Genomic DNA, 14,354 nt, shown 5'->3' on the forward strand with positions numbered 1-14,354 from the left:
TTGTATGCAAAATATAAAATAAGCAAATTTAATAAAGCTTGACAATTTGCATTGGCTCCAATGTATAAAAAAAAATAATAATAAAAAAAAATATATATATATAAATATATATGGGGATTATATAAAAATATATATTTAGGAATATATTAAGAATATATAATAGACAAAATATTCGAAATATATATGAGTTCAGATGCAAAAGCCTCTAAGTGCCATCTGAAAATTTCTTCTAGAATGATCATTTTTATAAAGCTTGTATATTTAAGTTCAGTAATTTCACTTAAATGTCAATTAATAGGTAATCTTCATTGTCATTAAAGTGAAATTACTGAACTTAAATATATGAGCTTGATAAAAATTATCATTCTAGAAGAAAATTTCAGATGGCACTTAGAGGCTTTTGCATCTGAACTCTTCATATATATATATATATATATATATATATATATATATATATATATATATATATATATTCCTAATATAATTTAATATAAAAGTATATATTACCTTTATTTTAAATGTATTATTATTAAATATATATTATATTATAATATTATTTGTATATATTATATAATACCCATAATAAAATATTAAATAATTTCTGTTTGTTAATTGTATATGTATATAATGTTAGCTAATATATAATATTTAAATTAATTATATGATCATTCTCTTTAAATACATTAGATGTATATTACTGTATATATATATATATATATATATATATATATATATATATAAACACCGGATGGGTGAAGCAGAACCCACCAGATTCGGCCACTTCTGAAATCGGGACGTTCTGTTCGTAAGACATGAAGCCAAGAATCGAGAAGATTGCAAATCCAGCAACAAAACTGGTTCCGCTGTTCAGGAAACACAGAGCCAAAGAATCCCTGAACACAGAAAACATCGTGTGTTAGGCAAATATCAAAGCAATTTAAAGTGATCAGATTTCAAAGAGTGAAACCACATGGACGTGATGAATCGCAGCGCTGCACATTTCTCAAGTTTAGGACTGTTATATTACTTGCAGTCTGAGATCAGGCCGAGCAACGAGACGCAAACGAGAAACACATTCGGCCCTATCACACACTATAACCAGCTCTCTGCAGAACATATCATGTAGAGACTATAGATTCACAGAATTGCTAAATGTGACCACAAAACCAGTCACATGGGTCATTTTTAGAAATTGAGATGTATACATCATCTGAAAGCTGAATAAATAAGCTTTCCATTGATGTGTGGTTTGTTAGGACAATATAAAACTATTTGAAAATCTGGAATCTGAGGGTGCAAAAAAATCGAAACATTGAGAAAGTTGTGCATTTATGTTGGCGATTGTGCTGCATTCACAAAAATAAATGTTTTATATATTTACGGTAGAATATTTACTAAATATCTTCATGGAACATGATCTTTACTTAATATCCTAATGATTTTTGGCATAAAAGATAAAATCGATCATTTTGACCCATGCAATGTATTGTTGGCTATTGCCACAGATATAGCCGTGCGAATCGTGACTGGTGATGTGAACCAGGGTCACACATAATATCTATATTATCTATCTTGGGTTTGGAATCAAATGATTCTAATGAGTCAGTTCTATTATAGAGTTAATCAATCTCATAGTTTACAACTAAATGTGAGGTTTAAAGTGTTTTGTTGTGACTATAGTCAAAGAAACACATCCTGTGGTGTCTAGTACTGATGTTGAATAGATACTGAACAGAAATGAGAGCTAGTAATGTGTGTGTCGTGTCCTCACCTGTAGCAGTTGTTGTTGTATTTGTTGTAGCTTCCGAGCGCGGTCAGGCAACCCAGACAGATCGCGTACGAGAAGAAGATCTGCGTGCCGGCGTCCATCCACACCTCAAAACACAAACACAGATCTTATGCTTTTAAAACAACTGTAATATATACTGATGATGAACAGACAAATAAATAGAGAAAATAAATGTCCTTATTATGTGTTAGGCATCCATCTCTTATTCTCTTATTGTGCTCTCTAGCTTTTTGGATTCTCATGATTGTTAATTATTTTTTTTATTTTCATTTGTTTTATTTATATATGTTCAGCACTTTGGGTCTAATGTGTAGTTTTTAACTATTATTATTACATTTTGGGTATTAAATAACATATAGATTTTTTATATAAGATATAAAATTGCAAGTCTAGTATACTTGCCAATTTTGCATTATATAATTAATAATTAAATTATACATAATTTAAATTATAAACATATACATTTAACAACTTATTAATTTCATTTTATTTAATATTTTATTTTGGGTATTATACAAAATTCATATTTTATATAAAATTATATATATATATATATATATATATATATATATATATATATATATATATATATATATATATATATTATAATATAATATAAAAATAAAATAAAAGAAAATGTATTTTTTTATTATATATAAAATAAAATTAGGGATGTCCCGATACCACTTTTTCACTTCCGATACCGATACCGATGCCGCAGCTTTGGCTATTTGCCGATACCGATACCAATCCGATATTTTTATTTTATGCTTGAACTAATACTAATAATAATAAAATATAATGGAAGCACTTTGCTCAATTAGCCACTTAAAAACATCTCACTCAAATGGAGAACAAATACTTCTCCAGTATATAGTCCACAACAACAGCTGATAATGAAAGACTGCCAGCCTTTATTCAAAAGACCTTGAGATATGTTTGGTAACCTGAATGAATTTAAAATTAATTTGCTATATTTCAGATCAATATATTTGTTTCCTTAAAATTTTAATTAACTTTAACTTCATTCTCATCTGAATTATAAATAATTTATTTCTGTTTAAAATAATACTACTTTTAAAAACACATTTGATTTTCTTTTTTATTCAATGTAGAATGTGTAACTTAAAAATAAACAGATGAGTGCTCTGTTTTAGGACAAGAAATGAAAACCAATGCAATGATGAATGTCCAAAAGATGAGATCATTTTTGCTTTTAAACAGCGAGTGTGTGTGTGTGTGTGTGTGTGTGTGTGTGTGTGTGTGTGTGTGTGTGTGTGTGTGTGTGTGTGTGTGTGTGTGTGTGTGTGTGTGTGTGTGTGTGTGTGTGTATGTGTGTGTGAGAGAGAGATTTTGGTTGGGTGACAGTTACAGTTTGACAAGAGTTTATATACAAATATAAGTAGGCTAAACACTTTTTGCAGTTTTAATGATGTCCTGTATGAAAATGACGGAGTATGTTTTTGTGTTTCTACTGTTCGATCGCGCCCGTGCCTCTCTCTCTGACACACACACACTCCAGCATTGCAATCTTGGCATCGCAGCCTGTTCATTTTGCTGCGTTCAAACCCTATGGTTCAAACCAAATGCGAATAGAGCGTCAAATTTGCGTCTATCGCGTCTAGTTCGATGCTTGAACAGTTTGAATCCATTCGCGCGTCCAAAGCGAATAGGACGCGCGCGCGTATAATGATAAAGTGAGCGTTTGAAGCGATGTAGACGCGCGTTCAGAGCTAAGGCGGGCTACAGATTAGGTGTCCCTAAAGAACCCGCATATGCGCGTATCTAACAGTAACGTTAGTTCCGTATTACATTAATTAATGTGCACGCGAGATTTATTTATTTTTATACCGTGAATTCTCTGTGTAAATCCATGCACCGAACGAACGTTCAGTGCGAATACCTACCGTTCCACCCCTAATGGGTATCGGATCATAGGTATCGGATACATTTTTTTTCTCCCCTCCGATATCTGATCTAGCATTTTGGGCCAGTATCGGCACGATACCGATGCCGTGGATCGGATCGGGACATCCCTAAATAAAATAAATATTTTTTTTTCAAATAAATAAAATATTTAATTGCAGGTATAATATAACATAAATTTTTTATGTAAAATGAGGTTTTGAATATACACTGTAAAAAGTGAACAGTTGGATCAACTTAAAAAAATTACTTCAATTGGTAACACCTAAAGAAATTAAGTTTTCTCAACTTAAATAATCATATTTTTCATGATAAAACGTGCTAATTTAAGTTGAGAAAACTTAATTTCTTTAGGTGTTACCAATTGAAGTATTTTTTTTAAGTTGATCCAACTGTTAATTTTTTACAGTGTATGTGTGTGTGTGTGTGTGTGTGTGTGTGTGTGTGTGTGTGTGTGTGTGTGTGTGTGACATGATTAGCAGTTTAATTAATTTGGCTTCAGGTAATAAGCTTGAATGGACAAGCTGAAAGACTAGAGATGTTGTTTATTAGTCTTTAAGTCCTGAAACGAGTGTAGACATGATCTGGGAAAAACATGCTGACGGTAGTTTTGCTAATAGCTTGTCAATCAAACTCTCTGACATCAATCCCAGCGCTTTCTGTTTATTTGTAACTTCAATCGTTCACGTGCCGCCACAGGCGATGTGGATTTTTAAAGCTCTTACGACACAAGACGCACAACGTGACACATGTACTGTACAAGACTTGTGTAATCTCTGTCCTATACAAACATCTGCTCAGAAGACTTTTTTTTGCCGTCCAGCAGGTGAAAATCGCGCATCTAATCACTTCGCTTCTTCTTCATGTGCTCTTGGCTACAGAACTGGTGCTTTTCCACAAGGAAAATTCCTCACACTCCCTTTAAAACCTCCAAGCGACACACAACCCTTCACGAATTTCTGACTAACTTCATCAGCCCAATGGCTCTCTCACAATTCCAACCTTCACAGAATTCAAATATGTTATTAATGTCAATTCATGTTGATTTTAAAGGATATGACCCATGATGGATCACCGATTTGAATAACTGTTCACATAAACCCACAAGATTTTGTTGAACTGGACTCATTTTACACATCTAAGACCAAAAACAGCAAGGGTTATCTCTCAAATCCAACCAAACGTGTCAGAATTGACCAAAAAGATGTTTATTATGCATTTTTATTTGAGGCTGAAGTCAACAAATCTATCCTATAACATTTACAGAATTATGAATGGGTTATGAATTTCGATTCATATTGATTTTAAAGAATCTGACCCATTATAGCCAAGTTCATGTAAACCTACAAGAATTTGTTGAATTTTTATACATCTACGACCAAAAAAAGTAAATGGTTTATGTCAAAATCCAACCAAACATGTCAGTATTGACCAAAAAGATGTTTATTATGCATTTTTATTTGAGGCTGAAGTCAACAAATCTATCCTATAACATTTACAGAATTAAAATTGCTTATAAATGGCACTTTTTAAGCAATTTAATGCTTAAGTTTTTAAAGACATAGATTACCGATTTGACTAACTTTGTCAAACTGTTTATATTTCTGGTTGAAGGTTTCATTGATTTTGGCCTCATATGTATATCTAAGAACAAAAGATGTCAAAACAGCAAATCCAACATTTACAGAATTATGAATGGGTTATGAATGTCAATTCATGTTGATTTTAAAGAATCTGACCCATTATAGCCAAGTTCATGTAAACCCACAAGAATTTGTTGAATTTTTATACATCTACGACCAAAAAAAGTCAATAGTTTATGTCCCAAATCCAACCAAACATGCCTGTATTGACCAAAGTAGGTTTATAATTAGTGATTGACCGATAATCTGTTTTACCGATATTTTTTCCTGATGTTTAAACATTTTTTTCATAATCGAGTATCGGTTTTTTTTTATCGGATTCAACGATAAATGGTGATAATCCGTCAAGTCCTGTCACAATTAAGCTTTTATTTAAGAGACACCTTAGTAACTTTATTTGTTGCACTCTTTCAAACTCCATTGTTTATTGATGTAGAAGTGTGTTTTGTTATGAATGCAAGGAAACTACAGTTTGAAATTACAGTATAGAAAATAACAGTTTTGTTCAGTTCAGTGCTGTTATAACTGTCAAAAACAGAAATATATATATATATCGGTTCCGTATATCGGTTATCGGGCATATAAACATGCAAATAATCACAATTGTTATCGGTTATAAAAAGTCAATATCGGTCGATCTCTATTTCAACATGAAATCTTGTTGAATATCCTATAACACTTTACAGAATTAAAATACCTTATGAATGCCACTTTTAAACAATTTGAACCATGATACTTAAGTTTAAGAAGCCTTAGATGTCCAACCGTTTACTTTTCTAACTGAAGATTTCATTAATGTGGGCCTCATTTGTATACATTTAAAGCCAAAAGATGTCAAAAAAGCCATGGGTATCTCTCAAATCCAATTCTTGCAGAATTAAAATGGGTTATGAATATCGATTCATGCTGATTTTAAAGTATATGATCCATTATGCTCAAGTTTTTGAGCCTTAGATCACTGATTTGACCAACTTTGTACAACCGTTTAGCTTTCTAGCTGAAGGTTTTTATACATTATCCTCGTTTTTATACATCTAAGAGCAAAAAATGTTTCTGAAATGCAGCCAAACATGCCCGTATCGAACAAAAAGAGGTTTTAATTCTTTTCCATCTGAGGCTGAAGACAAAATTAAATCTTGTTGAATATCCTATAACACTTTACAGATTTAAAATGGCTTATGAATGCCACTTTTAACCAAGTTTTAGAAGCCTTAGATCGCCAATTAATGAACTTTGTCCAGCCGTTTACTGTACTTTTCTAGCTGAAGATTTCATTAATGTTGGCCTCAACAGCCATGGGTATAACATTTAGTTTAATTAGCCTCATTTTTATGCCTCTAAGTTGAAATGACGTCAACACAACCAATGCTATCTCTCAAATCCAACCTTGTCGCTATACATAGATTTTCCAGAAGAGGTTTTAAGCAGTTCTTTCCGACGTTAAGGAATGCTGGGATACATCTGGGTGGCCGTGTGATGGCCTGTTCTCAGAAATCACATGGGTTTGGGGGTCTTCTTGTGACGCAGATGAGAAAATCGGATCAAAGGTCAAACGCACAGATGGACGCAATCAAAGAAGGACAGAAAACAACGTTCCCCTGCTGGGCGTCCTGCCCCGGGCCACGAATAGCACCTGGGTAGACAAATCACGTGACCTTTCGACTCAAGGCACTGTGTGTTTAAGCGAAAACAATGCACTTGCGGAATTACAAAACACACTTGTGGACTCAATATAACACAAATACGATTTTTCAAACCCAAACTTTTGGTCTGCACTGTCATTTTGCAAGTGATGAAATTAATTAAAGTGCCCCGTTACGCTGTTTTAAAGATTCATAATTTTGTTTTGGATCTCCGATAATAGGTTCACCTGCATCCAAGGTCAATAAACACTTTAATATTCTCATTATATACATTGCAGCATCAGCTCATTTCAAGAGTCTGAAACGGTTCGTTAGAAGATTCAGTCTCTCTGAAATACTCTGCTTTGATTGGTCAGATGGCCCAGTCTGTTGTGATTGGTCTACTCTGCTTTGATTGGTCAGATGGCCCAGTCTGTTGTGATTGGTCTACTCTGCTCTGATTGGTCAGATGGCCCAGTCTGTTGTGATTGGTCTACTCTGCTCTGATTGGTCAGATGGCCCAGTCTGTTGTGATTGGTCAACTCTGCTTTGGTTGGTCAGATGGCTCAGTCTGTTGTGATTGGTCTACTCTGCTCTGATTGGTCAGATGGTTCAGTCTGTTGTGATTGGTCTACTCTGCTCTGATTGGTCAGATGACCCAGTCTGTTGTGATAGGTCTACTCTGCTTTGATTGGTCAGATGACCCAGTCTGTTGTGATTGGTCTACTCTGCTCTGATTGGTCAGATGGCCCAGTCTGTTGTGATTGGTCAACTCTGCTTTGGTTGGTCAGATGGCTCAGTCTGTTGTGATTGGTCTACTCTGCTCTGATTGGTCAGATGGCCCAGTCTGTTGTGATTGGTCAACTCTGCTTTGGTTGGTCAGATGGCTCAGTCTGTTGTGATTGGTCTACTCTGCTCTGATTGGTCAGATGGTTCAGTCTGTTGTGATTGGTCTAATCTGCTCTGATTGGTCAGATGACCCAGTCTGTTGTGATAGGTCTACTCTGCTCTGATTGGTCAGATGACCCAGTCTGTTGTGATTGGTCTACTCTGCTCTGATTGGTCAGATGGTTCAGTCTGTTGTGATTGGTCTACTCTGCTCTGATTGGTCAGATGACCCAGTCTGTTGGGATAGGTCTACTCTGCTTTGATTGGTCAGATGACCCAGTCTGTTGTGATTGGTCTACTCTGCTCTGATTGGTCAGATGACCCAGTCTGTTGTGATTGGTCTACTCTGCTCTGATTGGTCAGATGGTTCAGTCTGTTGTGATTGGTCTACTCTGCTCTGATTGGTCAGATGACCCAGTCTGTTGTGATTGGTCTACTCTGCTTTGATTGGTCAGATGACCCAGTCTGTTGTGATTGGTCTACTCTGCTCTGATTGGTCAGATGACCCAGTCTGTTGTGATTGGTCTACTCTGCTTTGATTGGTCAGATGGCCCAGTCTGTTGTGATTGGTCTACTCTGCTTTGATTGGTCAGATGGCCCAGTCTGTTGTGATTGGTCTGCTCTGCTCTGATTGGTCAGATGGCCCAGTCTGTTTTCTGTACCAATTCCAGCGCGAGTCTCATCCTTTTGAAGTGCATCAATGTGGATTCACAGAAAACAGTGTCTCGACATGAACAACAAGAATGAAACTCTTCCAGTCTCAGCTAAAACTACAGTGTTTGAGGGACAAAGCAGACGCTGTTCACCATCAGCCAATGAAGATCAGAGGCTGGCATTATACAAATTTGTTACTTTGTTAAGTAGGAAAGTCAAAGTAAGTGAGTCTGGAATTACTGACAACTTGTTTCAGAGTCGAATTTGATCTTTAAAACTATACATATTCACTTTTATATGTTTTTGTGTTTTGTAGGACCTTTTATATCCATGAACAGTGAGATTACACACAACATGAAAGGTAATATTCGGAAAAGCATAATGGGGCACTTAAAAATTTAATTATATTAAAAATTATAATAAAATAATATAAAATAATTAAATTTATCTAAATATGAACATATTTATTATATATATATATATATATTTATATTTAAATATTACAATAACAAAAGTATTAAATAATATTAATGCAAGTATAATGTCTCAACGAGGTCAAACAGTTCCTTTCTAGTCATAACAAGTAGACTTTACATTTCAGGACTGCAGTAGTAAAGATGAAAAGCTGCGATACCTGCGGGTCCGCTAACCTTCCCAGGTCGGGATAAAGGTAGAACTGGATCCCACGGGACGCTCCTGGCAGCGTGACTCCTCTGATCAGTAAAATCAGCAGCATCGCATACGGGAAGGTCGCAGTGAAGTACACCACCTGTTGGGGGACAGCAAAACAAAAAGGTACATCATTTTCAAAGTCTGCTTTATAATTTTAATGAACTGATGGGGCAAAACTTGAAAGAAACCAACATGTACCTTGCCGGTGGATTTGACGCCTTTCCAGATGCAGAAATAACACATAACCCAGGCCAACAGCAGACAGAGGACCAGATCCCAGTGCAGCGTTCCCATCTCCTCCATCCCAGAGGAGATCCGTAAAACCCTCCGTCTACAGAGACACAGACAAATCAGCTGGAGTCTCCTTCAAATCACGCTTTCTTGGGCAGTTGGACAAGTTTCAGGATCAGGTGGCATAAACTTGGAATAGTTAGCCTGCTAGAAAGCAGGTTTTGCTGATTTTCTAATAAAGAATGGACAAGTTTATGTTTGATTTATCCTGAATTTTAAAGTCAAGAAACTTGAAGGTATTCAAGCAAAACATGTTTGAAGAAATGCAAAAATAGCTTAAAGGAATACGCCGACTTTTTGGGACTTTAGCTCATTCCCTGTATCCCCCAGAGTTAGATAAGTCCACACACACCCTTCTCATCTCCGTGAGTGCTGTAGCTCTGTCTGACGCACCCACCGCTAGCCTAGCTTAGCACAAAGACTGGAGGTAAACGGCTCCAGCTAGCATACTGCTCCCAATATGTGACAAAATAATGCTAGCTGGAGCCGTTTACCTCCAGTCTTTGTGCTAAGCTAGGCTAGCGGTGGGTGCGTCAGCTAAAGCTAAAGTCCCAAAAAGTCGCCGTGTTCCTTTAAAGCCAAAGTAGCTTGACATCTGAGGTATTCTGAGATCTAAAAAGTACAACCAGCCCCATCTAACAGGGAACGTTCTTCCAGGAACATTAATAGAACGTTCATTCAAAGTGATCTGTTCCTGGAATGTTTTCTTTTAAATGTTGCATGTTTTAGAATGTTCAAAGAACTTTCAAAAGTGACATTCCAATAATGTTTGCACAATGACAAAATGGAATGTTAGAGTAAGAAAGAAGATGCAGGACATTGAAGATGCTTGTAAAAACGTACTCCCAAAACTCGATCACAGGCGATGTTGCGTTTTCAAGGTGACTTTGGTCAATGGAATCATTTCGTCTTTGGAATTCCATGCAGGAATCTGTGGAAAACGACAGGAATCTCTGGATTGTTGTTCTGGATCTATGCATTTCTGGAGTGAATTCATGTTAACATGCGTCACCTGTGTTCCAGGTGTTGTTGCAGGACGACCACGGCAGATCCCAGGTGAAGGAGAAGGACAGATAAAATATTCCCCAGGCCAAAACTATGATATAGTAGAAGTTCAGCAGAGCCACAATCACCTGAGTGGCGTATCCGATGCCTACAGTCGAGAAAGACCGATCGATCGTGAGTCGAATCACTTCATGATTTTTAAATAGAATCAAAATCAGTGTTTTTAGAGCAAACTAAAACAACTAAAATCATTTTCTGTAATTGAAATAAAGCTGGAATAAAATAAAATGTTGCCCTGTAACTGTAATAAAATAAGCACTAAAACTACTTAAATTAAAACTAAAACAAAAAAATAATTATTATATTTTTTAATAAAAATACAAAAAATGGCAAAAGCACATAAAACGTCTATAACCAGGACTAAAATGAAAGCTGAAAATATATAAATAAATGTAAAATACTATAACCGTATATAAATAATATAGAAACTAAATACTAAATATTTTGTGGTATTATTTTATTACAATGAATATTAATTGAACAGATTATGTAAAAGCTACAACATTGTTCTACAATTTTAATGGAAAAAATTATAAATTCTCCTGCTACTGTTTGTACTATGCTAATTACGGTAGTTTATATTTTACCTTATATATGCTGAAAAAAAATGGCGTAGGATTTAATTTGAAACAATTCTCACTCATAAATCACTAGTAAATTTCACAAATAATTATGAAGAAACGCCATTGAATTAAAACTAAAAATATTTTCTTGTAAAATGTCTTATGCCAATAATCTGTTTTATTTACAAAATTCGATTATTTTTTACAGTGTATCTAACAGCAACAATTTTTATTTTATTTTTCATTGCTTCTTGAAATCTTCAAATAACTAACATGTGGAGTTATATTGAAAGGGTTCAGACGAGAACTGATGCTTGACCTTCAAACAGCGGGCTGATCTTCCTCCAGCATGTGATTCCTCCCTGGCTGGTGAACTGACCCAGGGAGATCTCCAGGAAAAACACGGGAATGCCGCAGGTGAAGAGGAAGATCAGGTAGGGAATGAAAAACGCACCTGGAAGAGGATAAAGACATCGATCATGAGGAGAACCTGAGCAGTTTTGAGACTCTAGAGGAAAAGCGTGTGATTACTGCACAGTAAAAAACCTTGGGTTATTCTTTTAACCCAACCGCTGGTTTACGCATGTTGGGTCATTATGTTGGGTTATCTTTCAAATGTGTTGGGTCATTTGTTTACGTCATTGGGTTATTTTAACCCAACAATATTAAGTGAGTGCATGGGCTCTTTTTCTCAGGAGAAACATCAGACGACTTCAGCGAACGTTCGAAATGTTCCCAAAGGCCCAAACGTCTCGGTATGGACTCACGCTATGAGCTGATCAAACAACAGCTGTGACCTTTCACCTTCTGAACTGGTAACACTTTCATCAGGCCAACTGTCGGATCAATAGGTCAGTTTCACAAACACCTGGCAAACGTTAAAAGCATTCGGGATCTAGACTGTGTTGATCTTTATCAAAGCCTATAGGATCCTCTACACCGCTATACGCTTTACAAACCGGTTTAGAGAAACACAGTGTAGACAAAAGTTATAATAAATAAATGATAAAAATCTAAATAAATACATTTACAAATAAATAAATACATTTGATTAAAATAAATATATATTTTTTTATAAAAAATGATAATAATAAAGTTTTTTTTTTAAATACATAAATAAATAATACATTATTAATAAATAAATTGATTAAATATACTGTATTTATTAATATTAAAATATTAAAATAAAGGAATAACATTTTATTTAAAAAAATAATAAATAAAGATTAAAATACATAACATCTGATTTAAATAAATAATAAATAATAAATTAATATATGTGATTTAAATAAATTGACTGATTACAATAAAAAATAAATTAAAAAAAATTAATTAAATTAGATTTAAATAAATAATGTAAATAAATTGTATTATGAATGTAATAATTAAATGTATTATTTATTTACATTTTTAAATAAATAGTACATCTAACAGTACAATAGTGAGTAGAAAAAATTCAATAATGTAAAAATAGAAAAATAAATCAAATTCGATTTAAATAATAAATATATGCATAATACATCTAACAGTACAATAACTAAATATTTAAAATAATAATAATAATAATAATAATATTTTAACATATTAATAATAGAGTATTAATTCAATCTTTATTCATGAAAATATATAGCTGCTTTTTTCCACATTGATGATCAGACTTGTGGTCCGTGGCATCTGAAAGATCTATCTTTATGTTAGATAATCTGATATATTTAAGTTAAGTGAGTCTGGATGTAGAGCAGGGAAGCGTTCAGACACGTCCCACATTCTCTCTTCTCTTCAGAGACTGGACAAACTCTCTTTCTCCCAGAGGTGTGTTAATGAGTCAGGGATTCTCCGATTACACAAGACTTCAATCAGCACTAACACTGGACTGATGTAACACTGTTTACCTGCTAAATCTCTGTAGAGTGAATCATAAAAGCTGATGGTGCAACGTCACACACGTGAACTTTTGAGACCTTATCTGATTATATCTGTCGGGACATGTACCATGATAATATATTTACAGTATATATTTTTAGACATGTATCATAGTAATGCCATGTTTTTAGACATATGCCATGATAATGCCTTAACTATTTTAGACATGTACCATGGTAATACCACATTTTTGAACGAGTAACATTACATTGTAATGTCATGTTTTTGGACATGCACCATCATAACACTTTGTTTTTTGGACATATACTATGTATACTGGAAACGCATGATTTTTTTTCGGACATGTACTATGTTTTTACTGGAAATTTACCATGGTAATACCCTGTTTTTGACATGTACCATGGTAAATAATATGCTTTTGGACATGTATCATGTTACAGTAATACCAATTTATGTACCATGATATTTATATGGAACTCCAATGTACTTCCTAAAGTACCATGGTAGTACTATGGTACTTTTTGATGAATTTATGTAATTTTTTTTATATTTACCATGGTAATACTATATTTTATTTGGCGATGTACCATTGCATAATGTGGATTTTTGGACATTGTATCATAGTAACTCCAGGTTTTTGCACATGCATGCAAGTATTTTTTGAGGTACATGATTATTATTCAGTATCATTCCTTCCTCCTCACCTCCACCGTTCTTATAGCAGAGATACGGGAAGCGCCACACGTTTCCCAGTCCGATGATTTCTCCGGCCACCGAGAGGATAAACTCCAGCTTGTTGCTCCACTGTCCTCGTTCTGTCATCTTCACCTCGGCGTGCGGGACGATCTCCAGCGGACGGTTTAGCCCGTTAGACGGGTCCATCTTGGTCGCGATCTCTTTCTCTCCTGTAGAAAGCATATAAAATAAAATCATATTTTAAAATATAAAAACGTGTTTTGAATAAACTCGTGACTGCTATGATGTGATCGAGACAAGAGTAGCACTGTTTAATGCAGTTATAATCACATGCAATTAATCATTTGTGGTTCTGTCAGGACAAATATCGTCAAATATGATTGACAATTAGCATACAGTGTGGATTGGCGGTATGGTTCTGTTCTGGGCGCATCCGTGCAGCAATAACCCCACTAAGGGTAAACAGAACAGAACCAACATGAATGTATGCAGATCAGTAATTCAAGATTTTAAAGTGCAACATAATTTGAGAATTTATTCTGATTCAGGGGGAACCAGAATGCCAAATCCTGACTGACGAGAGGTGGAGCTGGGGAGAGAGGAGGGTAATTAAGAAACACGATAGCTGCTGATAATAGTGAAGGAGCTTATATGTATACAC

At 34.7% G+C, this 14,354-nt stretch overlaps 1 protein-coding gene across 1 annotated transcript in view; it reads right to left on the minus strand.

The window, feature by feature from the left end:
* slc6a13 (solute carrier family 6 member 13) overlaps nucleotides 1–13,900 on the minus strand; it is a 22,133-nt gene extending 8,233 nt beyond the window's left edge. The window contains exons 1-8 of the mRNA XM_081355751.1: nucleotides 13,702–13,900; nucleotides 11,433–11,567; nucleotides 10,498–10,638; nucleotides 10,329–10,416; nucleotides 9,393–9,525; nucleotides 9,157–9,291; nucleotides 1,772–1,875; nucleotides 769–893 (exon numbers count right to left, since the gene is read on the minus strand). Of these exons, the coding sequence (XP_081211877.1) occupies nucleotides 769–893; nucleotides 1,772–1,875; nucleotides 9,157–9,291; nucleotides 9,393–9,525; nucleotides 10,329–10,416; nucleotides 10,498–10,638; nucleotides 11,433–11,567; nucleotides 13,702–13,879 (1,039 nt within the window). The 5' untranslated portion in view covers nucleotides 13,880–13,900. The remainder of the gene's footprint in view (nucleotides 1–768; nucleotides 894–1,771; nucleotides 1,876–9,156; nucleotides 9,292–9,392; nucleotides 9,526–10,328; nucleotides 10,417–10,497; nucleotides 10,639–11,432; nucleotides 11,568–13,701) is intronic.
* Nucleotides 13,901–14,354: the final 454 nt, after the last annotated feature.

The sequence above is a fragment of the Scardinius erythrophthalmus genome, assembly GCF_964197995.2.
Source record: "Scardinius erythrophthalmus genome assembly, chromosome: 24".
Classification (NCBI taxonomy): Eukaryota; Metazoa; Chordata; class Actinopteri; order Cypriniformes; family Leuciscidae; genus Scardinius; species Scardinius erythrophthalmus.